Here is a 13094-nt window from a genome sequence, read left to right as displayed (position 1 = left end):
CCTTGAAATAATATCGATACAGGAAAAGATTTGTAACACATTTGCTGGAGGTTGATGGTTTAAGTTGTAAATGAATTGCTTGATTATATCTTCATTCTTGCTTTGTGTAGCTTAATATATTTCCTTGTTAGCATGAACTTTTTCTGAATTGCAAAACATTTATGGAGAAATTGCAATGCTTTCACAGATTGTTGAAGTAGGTTCATCACATATAGCGTTAAGCCTTTGACATTTTTCAAAGGGTAAATATGTTTTGACATTTCTTGATGAACAGCTCAGATGATGAAAAGCAACTGTCTTTCCTTTGTTGTCACCCTATTTCCAGGTTTGATTTGAACATGTATATGTACATATTCTTTTACTGGATGGCAAATTCACTAGACTCTCAAAAGCTTAACCTGAGTGAAACAAAAGAAATAATCAAGTGCTGTTTTCTGTCTTCCCACCTGGTTCAGAGAGGAAAAATCCTTGAAAGGCTTTCTTTTCAATTTTCCAGCTGAACACCCTCAATAAATAGTTTATGAGACATCCAGCAGATCTTAATGTTGTAGGAGTGAAAAGGTAATTTTAAAATTACAGGAAACACTGACACCAGCCTCAAAAAACTTTCTCTCTGGTAAGCCAGGATTCTTCACGTGGCCAGCCCTGATGGTGCTTTTGCACCTTAAGGGATACCTGTTGTGATCTTGGAATTAAATAGTTTCCATTTTACAGAAATCCAAATCCTCCTCACCCCCCTTTTTTTCCAATCTGGATACATATTCTTTAAATCTGTCTCACGATCTCCAAGTGTCCCTGAGATAAAGGTAATAATCCTTTTGAGATATTGCCATTGATGTTTTTTCTTTTTGTAACTTTCTTAAATGAACAAGAAAACACCCAATACAATGTTAGTGCCCTTGGTAACCTAAATTTTCAAAACAGTATACAGATTTTTAGTTGTACCACTCCCATTAAAACCATGAAAAATCATTTCAACTAATTCTGCTTATGCTTGGAACATTGACCCCTACAGATCTTCTACTAAGAATTAGAAATAGCTAAGCTGAGTGATCACCAGGCAGTTATTTCAATTCTTATTCTGGTATGGTTTTGAGAATGTTAAGCTACAGTGCCATGTTTATTCCAAGAAAATATATTACACACAATTTAAAATATAACGAATTTAAGGTGGCTTCTGATGTGAACTACAACAATTTGTAGCTCACAGCTGTTAGTTAATGGTGCAGATTTGTTTTTGGAGTTAAATGTAATCAGTTAAACATTTGACTGCCACATTCATCTAACTGAATGATATCTATATGCAAATGTAGGGAAGTAAAATTTAGAGCACAACAGCCAATAGATCATGTGCTAGTTTGCAGTAAACTGTTCCCTTAAATTTCTACAATAGATTGTTCAAGTTTTTTGTTCAGTCGCATTATTTGACAGGAGAGAGTCTTGAGGCATGTTTGTTTTACAAAGTTCAAAAGAATTCTTTTGGGTGATCTGATTCCGTTGTTCAGAAACCTTTATTCTAATTTCTCTTTGTGGGTTTTAAGACCTTTTACCTTTGGTCCATGCAGGCTTATCTTTTATTTCTTTAAACTAAATGCTGCTTTAGTCAATTCACTTGGCTTCTCATATTGGTCGTGATATAGGTTTGTGTATGGGAACCATAAATATAATAACACTGGGAAAAACAAAACGGCCCCCTCCCCATCCCAGCATATACATGAGTCTCAGCTGGCATGCTAGCTCAGCTCTATGAAGTCATCAGAAGCCTAGACTCCTTGTATGTTGCTGATCTGCCAAACTTAAAGTGTTGCTTTTATCCACAAAAGCCAAGATGGTATATCACCATTTGTATATTTCAGCCAGAGGGAAGGGGTAAAATGAGAGCATATATCCTCTCTAAGCATATGATCTGGAAGTCTCATGTGTCACTTCTGCTCACATCTTGTTTGGCCAAAACTGAGGCATACATCTACAAAGAGTTGCAAGGGGTGCTGGGAAATATCATATTTATTCATAGTAACCATGTTCCCAGATAAAAATTCTGTTACTAGTGAAGAAAAGAAAACAGATATTAGAGAATATTATCTTTGCTACTCTTCCCATGTCTTGCTCACAACCAGCTCTCTTCCGGGTTGGATGTTCAAATTCATCCTTCTTTTCTGCTTGTCCATTTTCTTCTCTTGTTTACCATTTGGATAAAATCTAACTGCTTCTGTGAAACTTTAAATTTTATTAGCCTCTTTGGCTTGCCCTAAAGATCCTAAGAATTTTTGCTTCTAAGTTCTGTTCCCAGGTAGTTTATTGTCTGTTTGGCAGTATTTGCGTGGCTCATTTGACACTAATTGTTTTGTGTTGCCATTAGATGTTAAAATTTACTTTTTATGTTGTCATGGTTTTTGTGGTGGGAATTCAATAAATAAATATTGATTTAATAAAATCAGAGATTTAGCAACATAGGACATGCTTCAAACCTAACTTCTAAGGCTGGTTTTTGGTAGTAGGAGCTGCCTTATCATCATTTTTTAATGTATATACCCACACTTTTCCAGAGCTGAACACTTCTTGTTCACCATTCTTTGAAGTCGATATATTAAACCTTAATCATGAGTCACTTACATACCATCCTTCTCACTCTCCCACCCAAATATGTAGGTACTATTCTTGATAGGCTCTCTGCTATTGTGTTAGAACAGTTGGGTCAAAAGTCTCATTTATTCTACTTTTGACACATTGCTAATCTTTTTTTTTTTTTTTTTTCTAAGACAGCATCCCACTCTGTGGCCCAGGTTGAAGTGCAGTGGCATAGTCCCGGCTCACTGCAGCCTTGACCTGCCTGGGCTCAGGTGACCTCCTACCTCAGACTCCCAAGTAGCTGGTGCACGCCACCACACCCAGCTAATTTTTGTAGAGACAAGGTTTCACCATATTGCCCAGGCTGATCTGCAACTCCTGGGCTCAAGTGATCTACCCACCTTGGCCAACTTTTGGGATTATAGGTGTGAGCCACTGCACCCAGCCACATTGCTAATCTTTATACTAAACTAACAATATTCTTTCAATGCCCCAAAAGGCACTTCTAATGCACTATACTGGCACTTTTGATATTTGCTGCAGTACATTTTTGATTAGAAAATTCATCCGTCAGTGGGCTCAGCAGATGACAGATGGCTCAAACAAATAGTATAATTAGAAAGTGTTTAATAAACTATTTACAAAGGAGTAGGCAGGGCCAAGGAGAACCAACTAGGGATGCTAAGACTGTTAGGGACAGCATATCAGAAGCCATAGCACCCAGGCCTAATGGGGGAACAGAGGAATTGGGCACTAGAACCAGCTGCAAGTACCTGTAGCTGGGGGAGGGCTTCCCAGCCGTGGTTTTTTGTAGAGGGACCCAGCTGGCCCATTATGACCCTGCAGGGTGAGTCAAGGAGAAGAAAGAGCCTAATCTCATCTCCTGCTAATGCCTATCACTGGTGGACTCCAGCTGCAATCCTGAGCTTAGTTTGCATAGTCCCGAAAGGAGTGACTCCCAGGGTCTAGGTCGGGCCGGAGAAGGTGAGCAGTAGATCTAGAGGGACAAATGGAAAATATCTAGTGTAGAAAAACATATCCTATTTTATATAATAGTTTCCAAAGTTGCCAGTTACAATTTTTTGTTTTTGATTTCCTAGTATTTCAAGGATGCCATTGAATAAATTGCAATGCATTTCCTTTCCTCTTTTGTTTGAATTATACTGTCTGCTTTTACTTCGGCAACACTCTTAAGGCTTAAAAGATTCAGAGTAGAGTTTATATTGAAGACATTTAGACAGAAATGAGTCCATTCCAATAATATCCTTTTAGACCCCTAAAATAGGAACATTATTCAATGTAACATTAAATTGAGCAAAGCCATTGTATGAACAGCATAAATTATTGTCAGCAAGTTTGCAGTATGAATAAAAATACGGGAATGTAAAGGAGGACATCTCCTTTGTCTAGCATACTCTATAATTGTGGCATTTAGTTATGTAGAGGACTTCAACACCATATGTTTTAAGAAATACTTTGGGTCATAAGGGTATGTATAATGGAAGGACATAATTAAAGTTTAATCTGTTCAGTAAAAAGGCACCATTAATTACTCTAGGCAATTTATTGGGTTATTAATTGGTTCTGGAAACATGTCAAGGTCCTAATATAAATGGAATTTTTTTCTCTAATTGTCTAGACAGCCCCTCGACCATATACTGCTCCAGGAAATATGCAGCCTCCTACTCAATTACAGCCTCTTCCCAGTAATCTTGCAGTAGAAACTGTTCCAAAGGTAACTTCAAGGTCCAGATCAAAAACCTCATTGCTGGAAAATGAAGTTCTGTTTCCCATTGGGGTAAATGTTATTTTTGTCAATAAATATATTTTAATTTTTGAGTAGAATGTTATAGATTATCACAGTTTTCAAGGTATTATATTTGATTATAATCTACACAGCAAAAATTATATTGTGTATGTATGAAACATTTACTACATACTTGTGATTAATTATGTCTTATTATGGGAAGGCCTGTAATTTGTGTCATTGAGCAAAAAAAGTAAGGAATAGATTGGTAATAATGTATGGTGATTTCTCATTAGTTTGAAAGGCTGATTGAAAAACAAGGGGAAAACTTTTCTTAACCAAGTATGACTTCTATCAGAAAAGACCTAGTGTTGACTTCTTCCAAATTTTATATGCATGAAACCTAGAAAATTAAACTTTCCAAGAATAGGTTTGCATTTGCATGCCGACTTAGTTTCCCATCAGTGTATGAAATTGCTTCAAGTTTGACTTTTAGAAGGTTGAATATAGAAGGAAAAGAATGTCCATCTTTAAAAAATGCTGAGTTAATCATACATAAGGGCTTGATTTTGCTTCACTTTCAAGGTTATATCTCAGGTAATTTTCACTTATTTTAATAGATCACAAGAAGGAAGTATGGTAACCATGAAAAGTGAATTGCTTAAATAAGGAGGAAGAATTAGTACATTCACTAATTAGGGAGGGTATAGTTAATTTTTCTAACATGAAGAAAATTTTGCCAACTTATGAAGAAACCTGAGACATAAGTATGGTCGTCACTATGTTCAAAGGAATTATTATCTTCCATTTCTTAGGAAACACCGATATGAAATTAACATATTTTTATTTTTAATTAACAAATAACTTTGACACTGAGTAATTAATTCAGACAAATTATTGTGTTTCACAGTAAAAGTATAAATACAACTCTAAAAATAATACTATCTTATCCACTTCATGTGCTTTTCAGCTTCTTATTTCAGTTAATTGAATAATAGTTTTCCGGAAACTTTTCAGAAACCTTATTTTCAGTTAATTGAAAAATAGTTTTCCAGAAATCAAGAGGAATTTTCCAAAAGTGGTGGTGCTTCATCTAGGGATGACTGCTTACAGTTAGGCAGAAACTTGTTGAGTAATATGTTAACTAGTTTGAAACTTTCTAGGCTCTGATCTCCATTTTGAAGGCCCAGAGATTTCCTGTTTTAACCAGGGTCCAGGAATAGTCACATCTTGTGAGATTGCCCAGGCTAACTAAACGAACTCAAAATAAGCTCATTTTTCTCTAGATAATAAATGAAAATAGGAAACTCAATGATATTCGGGGGCCATTTATTCACCAAAAGATACCATGGTCAAAATTTATAGAGGAAGTGCATTCTCCCCCAGTAGGCACACATATATGAGAAGCCAAATCACAATGAGAATGTTGCCTAGTGAGCATGGAATCAGAATGAGGGTATATAGTGCAATAGAATGTTAATTCCATCAGGCTTAGGTGGCCTGATACTCCCATCTCATCTTGGGAATGCGCTAGCCAAAGGTACCAGAAAACTCAACGTCTTTGGCTGAAACCCTCTGTATCCTCCAGTGATAACTTTGCCATTAGGACTAGAAAAATTCAAAGTCCAATAGGTAGAATTTCCTCTTTCCTAGATCGTATTCAGATGGGTGCTTTCCATGCTTGCCAAGTTGATTATATTCTTTTTTAAGTTCCATAATTATTAATTCTACTTTGATCAGTACATTGTCCCATCAGATATGTGAACACCTTCAATTAGGTATTATTTAAGCTCTGCTGGCTGGGGAGCAGTTTTTGTTTTTCTTTAATGTGATTTTTCAAATCCATTCTCTGCCACTGGATGGATTTACTAATTGAATCTTTACAGGGCCTTTTCCTGTTTCAAGTTTTTGGGGCATAAATTATTGAGGGACAGGCAGCTAATGGTAGCTTTCATGTGCTGACAAGACTGAGATAAATTCCACAATAATGTCAACTAGCTAAACTCACTTTCATTTAGTAAATATTTATTGAGCACTTACTATGGCCTAGGTACTGCTTTAGGCATTAAGACAGACAAAACTAACTTATTGGAGCTTATAATGTAATGCTCACAGACATATATTTTGTCTGTGAGCATTACATTATATGATTATGTTTTTACCTGGAATTTTTTTCAATGGCATTGATGACAAAAATGATTTAATATAAAATCAGAGAAGAAACTCTTAAAGAAGAATAGTATTCTGCATCATTGCTGAGCATGTAGTGAGCACCCAATACATTCTTATTGCTCTTTACAAGAGTGAGGTATGTACTTTTGGAAAGCACTTGAAGGTACAACAGATATAAGTAAGTTGAACTTTGCTAAGTAGCAGGAGTTAGAGTCTTTAATTTAGGAAGAAGTGATTTGGTCAAAAACAGACTAGTTGAGATAATAATGACTGTATTGAAAATGAATGTCTTTAGAAGGAGAGTTTCTCATATATTATTGGTAGAAGTAGAAATTGGTACAGGCATTCATAAAGGCAATATGAAAATATATATCACCATTTTAAATGAACATGCTCAAGCATTTTAACAAGTAGGAATTTATCCTAGGAATACACACATGTGTGTAAAGAAGTAGATTCAATAATCTTTTGTATTTGCAGTGGTGAACAATGAGAAGTTATCTAAGTAATAAGGTATTCTTTTAATGTGTTATGTTATAGTCAAGAACATTTAAAAAGTATAAAGTAGAATTCCTTGCACTGGCATGAAAAGATATCCAAAATGCTGTCAAGCTAAAACCAGTAAGGTGAAAACCAACATGTTAAGTTTTTTGAAAAATTGGTAAGTCATTTCCAAGCAAGGCATGCAATTGACTGATACTTACTCAGAAATAATTTTGTTTTAAATCCCTAAACACAAAAAGTTCTAGATTCATTGATTTTCCTTTTCCTATTATTTTTTACTTATTTTTAATTTTTATTACAATATAAATATACCCCATTACAGAAAAATTGGAAAATATGAGAAAAGAAAAGATAGAGCATGACACAATGCAATATCAACCATTCTAACAATTGTAAACTCCTTGGTGAATATCTCCTTAAATCTCTTGCTGTTAGTAGAATTTTTTTCAGTCAAAATATGGGCTATCAATGCCCTTCACTCATAAGTTCCTTTTGCTCATTTAGCAATGACACATATTTGGGGAATAACTTCCCCTTATACAAAATAATTGTTCAGCAATAGGCATATTAAAATACAAACTAAGTTAGCAAAAAATTAATTAGAAATTTAAAAACAAACATAAGTACAATATGTTTATAGTGTATAAACAAACATAAGTACAATATTAGTTTATAGTGTATAAGCAAACTAGATAAACATACTTAAATATTCCTTAAATTAGGAAAACTACCTCAGATACACAAAAATTACCAATTTGTGAAAATTCAGTGACTCACTTAAAACTGACAAATGTAATTATTGATTATGCCTTTGGTGTTTTTTAATGAATAAGGTAATACATGCTGACTAAACTCTAAAACAATATGAAAGTATATGCCTGAAGGCAGCCCCACATTCAAATTTTTTCAGTCATTATTGTTTTAAATCAGAATTCACACACAAATTATTTAAAAGAAATTTATGGTCATACCATATGAATCTTTTTATTTCAAAATAAATAGATTCATGTTTTTTTTTTTTAACATGAATCTGGTGAGATCTATCATATGAACAAAGCAACATTTAAACATTCTCTTATTGATGGACTTGTATGATGTTACATTTTTTTCAACTAACTTCCTAATATATAAGGAAGTGTGTGTGTGCATGTGTGTACATGTATCCTTATACACATTTATATTAGTGAACTTGTATAGTTATCTGTGCAGGATTTATTCCTAACACTAGAATTTCTAGGTCAAAGGGTATGTACCTTAAAATTTTGATAAATATCTTATTTTTTCCTCTGTAAATGTGGTAATAATTTATTCTAAATAGTACATGAGTAATTTATGCTAAACAGTACATGCCAGTTTGTTTACAGCTTTGCAAACCCTGGATATTCTCATATCTAGATGCCTGAAACCGGAATATGAAAAGAAGTACTAATTTCCTATTGCTAAGTGTACTAAGCTCTACTTTGAAGCACAACACTTCAAACTTATTAATTTTAAGTTGTTTAATTTTATCGAGTTTAACTAATTGTTGAAGAAAAACTCCAAAAGTATTATAAGAATGTCATCACTTTATGTTAGTTAAAAAAAATCACATAAGATTAAAATTTTATGAATATTTAATTTGCTGCAGATACTACAAAGTGTCATTTTCAACAATCTGGAGTGTTTTGAGTTTGTCTATTGGTATCAGTTGTGTTTGCATGCAATGTAATCATATAGACTTGTCTTTAATTTTGGGTTACATTGAGTCACTGATTCTGTTTCATTGGTTCTTACATGATGAAATATGATTACAGGGCAAGAAGGCAGTGATGAAGTTCAGGAACTACATAAGCAATTCACAGAGAATGAATTCATATCAACTTCCAAACATTAACAGCTACATGATGCCTATTCCTCCTCCACCTCCCCCAAATGGGAAAATCACAAGAGAAAATAGATCTGAAACATGGAGAAGGAGAAGATTTCATCCAACCACTGCTCCAAATGGCTTAGAACCTCTTTTTACCAGGGTGATTATGGAACAAATTTTTCTTTTTATTAATTTAGCACAAATTACATTGCACTATTAGATTTCTAGATTTGTAGTGAAAGAATTTGGAGGAAACTGCTTGCAAAAAACATTGTGTGGAAAGAAATACAATTTTATAAGTAAGTCTGAATGAATATGAAAGCAAAGCTTAAATAGTTCAGTTGCATAATGAGTTTAGCACAATTAATAATAAAAGATTTAACAACTCTTGTGGTCAAATTTAATGTGAACAATACTTCTTTCCAAATCATTTATTTCCTTAAATTCACCTATTTAATCACAGGTTATTATAAATATCTTAACATCTCTTTCGTAAAAATTCAGAAACCGTGATATACCTAAAAAACAAAATACAGGTTAACAATTTATGGCAAATTGCTGTATTATACCTAGAAAAATTTTCTTTCTGTGTTCTTTAAAAAGATTATAGTTTGTTTTACTCATTTTCTCAAAATATTGATAGAAGAAACAGTTCTAAGGCCAGTTGGAATTTATACACCTACAAGCTGGTAAGAAAGCAAAGACCTCTTCATTTTTATTATGTTAAATATACAACCAATAGCAAAGTTTTGTGATTGGCAAATCTGGGTCAACATTTCACTGACTGACCATGAGGAAGTGAAGTGCCAGCATGCACATTGATTCTTTAAAACCAAACTCACCTTCAGGGACCTTATTCACCCCACGTCCACATCTCACTCTCAGTAGCTATACTTACTTCTAATCTCAAAAAGTGGGGACCATCTTTTTTCTTCTTGCTCAGATTTCCTTTTTTCAATTCTACTTTTACCAATTCTCTCCTTTTGTGGCTGTCTTTGACAGGGTGTTTTCTCTTTCATCCCCAAGGCCCACCCTTGCCCTGTGTCTTTGATCAGATACACTTCCACTGTTAGTGGTACCTCATACTATCTGTCATCCTCTCTAATGTGGATTTGCCACCTTCCTCTAATATTTGTCTCTGTCTCTCAACATACCCAGGCCTTAGATAAGGGAGTCAAATTCTTTCCTCAGATGCTGTAACCTTAGACTTCTGTTTTATCCTGTTCTTCATTAGTGAGTTCTCTATAGAGCAGTTTACTGAAGCTTAGTCTAACAACCCCAGGCAACTCAACTTACAAGAATATTCTTGCTCACAGTCTTACCTACAGTTGGTCAGCTGTAATTCTGAGACTCAGACTGGAGGAACAGCTCAGAATGAAGAAGTCTTGGGTTTGCCGGCCTTATAGGCAACAGAACCACAGCATGCTTTTAAGGTTCCACTCAGGAGTGACACATGTCACTTACACTTGAATGTCATTTGACAAGTTCTTGAGCAAGCCTGACCACAGTGGAGTAGGAAGTATCAGTCTCTCACAGAAAAGGGAAGTGAATATTTGGAACAATAACAGAATTGACCACAACCAGTATCTTGATTTTTCACTCTGCATGCTGGCATTGGTTTCCATTTGGCCAATGAACATGCTCTCAAAAGGTGTGGCTCACACTTAGCAAAACCAGTGACTTACTCATCATTCCCAAACACTTGGTGGTAGGATTTGATTTTTGGATGTTAAAATGTCTTACTGTGATATGCTCTACCTGTTCATGCTCTTTAAAAAACAAGTCTAAATGTCTCATGAGCCATTAGAATGTATAAAGCTTTATCTATATGAGCAAGTTCAACAACAATAACCAAGCAAGCACCATGCACTCACTACATCTTCACATTGAACTCTACTATCATATTATGCAGGAGCCCCCTTTCTCCTGCCCCATCATTCTTTACTTTTTCCCAGAGCAACCACCACACTAACTTTTATGTGAACTATTTCCCTGCTTTTCTTTAGAGTTCGATCACTTATGCATAAAATTTCAAAAATAAGCTCAAACCTAGCATTGCAATGAAAGGACACTATTTCCAGAAGAAAAGAAGCTGAGTAGAATATTTAGATCACAGTCTGGGTTTGGTTTTTTAAAGAGTTTTAAAACCCCCTTCTGAGGAAGTCAGAGTGGCCAGGTCACATGTGTGTCAAGGTATCTGGTGAGGTCCTAGTGTGAGTCAAACATGGGATGTCCAGGAGGAAAATGATCAGGGGAATGTGGTTCTGTAGCTGGGCATGGAGGAGGGAGCAGCAGCTTCTTCATCCCAGGGTCATGACAAGTGAAGCACAAATAAGCATCTGAGCCGGGTTCCCATGAAGCACAGCGTGGTGTCAGCAGGCATCCTGGCTTTGACAGACCTTTTCATGTCTGTCTCCTGAGTCAGAGGGCTTCAGTTTGACTTATTCTTTTTTTTTTCCCCCAAGAAAAAAAAAATATCTCTGTTCTCTCTCTCTTTATTATTTTTTTTTTTTGAATCTCTATTTTGGGAATGTTAGAACTACTAGACTGGTGCTCTAAGATTCTTAGCTTTTCTCTCCTACTTTCTACTTCTTTGTCTTTTTGTTCTACTTGCTGAGAGGTTTTTTTTCAATTTTATCTCCACACATTCTACTGAGTTTTTTCTTCTGCCATGTTTCAACTCTAAGAACTCTTTTGTGTTCACTGAATGCTGCTTTTAGAATGCATCTTATTCTTGGTCTGTATGATTTTAAGTCCTTGGTATTTGTGGACACTTGGTTTGTGAGCTAATATATGTCCAGTTTTAGGAAAGAATTGTATTCTTTAAATGTTGAAATCAGGGTTCTATAGGGTTTCGATAGATAAATTTAATTATGTTACTCATATTTTTACATTCATAGACTTTGTATGTGCTTGGTCTCTAATTCTTGAGTTATAATGAAAATTCATTCTCTGTAATTATGGATTTGTCAATCTGTCTATGCCAAGTTCTGTTTTGTAAATGTTTAGAAAATCTTATATGCTCTCAGACTTCAGTTTATTTTTATCTTACTGGTGAGGGAATCCTTTTTGTCATATTACTTTTTGTCTTAAAAATCTGTTTTGTCTAATAATACTTTTTATTTTCTTTAGTGTGTGTGTGTGTGGTGTGTGTGTCTTTGTGTGTGTGTGTGTTTACCGTATATAGAGAGTTGACACTTGAATAACATGAGGGTGAGTGATGTCATTCCCCTGCACAATTCAAAATTTGTGTATAAACTTTTGACTCAACCAGAACTTAACTACTTATAGCCTACTGTTGACTGGAAGCCTTATCAATAACATAATTCAATTAACACATATTTTGCATGCTATAGACATTATATACTGTATTCTTACAAAATTAAGTTAGAGAAAAGAAAACATTAGGAAAACTATAAATAAGAGAGAATACATTTATAGTACTGTACTGTATTTATCAATACCATAAGTTATGTGTTCTGTTTACAAAATGCATTGTCCGCCTGTGAGCAACCCCAGCTGGAGACTTCAATTCAACCTTTCCTTGCAATGTCATGACTTTGCTTCCTGGAGTGCTTCTAGCATCATCAGTGAAACTTTATTGCGTTTCATGATGTTATTCAGTGTTTATGATATTACACTAAACATGATGAAAAATATCCCAAACGTCAAGAGATTACGTTTTACTGTGACAAATGATTTTCTAAAGAGATGAATTGCTCATGTAGACACGATTAGCGGCACATCACATTTTAAGTGTATACTCACAACACTTGACCTCACTACAATAGCAAGAAAAGGAGGCAGTGAAATTATTACAGTAGAACAGTATGTACTGCAGTTAATTTATACAGTTATGATTTAATACTGCATCTTTATATTTGTTTACATTTCTCTTGATTGTGAATGGTACCATGCATTATCTGTTAAGTGTATGTGTTAAGTTTCAATAAATCTTAACTTTTTATAATAGATTTGTATGTATTCTATGGTAGTAAATGATAAAACAGACTAGCATTTATATATGTTTTATGCATTCATAACATACCTAACTTTTTCTTATTTTCAAAATATTTCTAGCCTATACAGTTTGCTTCAAGTTTTTTTCAAATTGTTGTAAATATCCAAAGAATTTTCCAATATATTTATTGAAAAAAGTCTGCATATATGTGAACCCATGTGGTTCAAACCCATGATGCTCAAGGGTGAACCTTGAATATACACATAAGTATGTGTGTGTGCATATGCGTGTAT

General features: G+C 34.5%; 1 protein-coding gene across 10 annotated transcripts in view; it reads left to right on the top strand.

Annotated features, from left to right (window-relative positions):
* The window catches only part of ERICH3 (glutamate rich 3), a 109384-nt gene that overhangs the window by 31575 nt on the left and 64715 nt on the right, over nt 1-13094 (top strand). For 3 of the 10 annotated variants that reach the window (XM_009001494.5, XM_009001495.5, XM_009001493.5), the window contains 2 exons: nt 4208-4366; nt 8785-9000. In XM_009001494.5, coding sequence (XP_008999742.4) covers nt 4208-4366; nt 8785-9000 — 375 coding nt within the window. Of the gene's footprint in view, nt 1-4207; nt 4367-5802; nt 5948-8784; nt 9001-13094 lie in introns of those variants that run through there. The other 7 variants (XM_078332248.1, XM_078332247.1, XM_078332246.1 and 4 more) reach the window with 5 other exon arrangements.

Source organism: Callithrix jacchus, chromosome 7 (assembly GCF_049354715.1).
Source record: "Callithrix jacchus isolate 240 chromosome 7, calJac240_pri, whole genome shotgun sequence".
NCBI classification, from domain to species: domain Eukaryota; kingdom Metazoa; phylum Chordata; class Mammalia; order Primates; family Cebidae; genus Callithrix; species Callithrix jacchus.
This window is presented reverse-complemented; position numbering and strand designations above follow the sequence as displayed.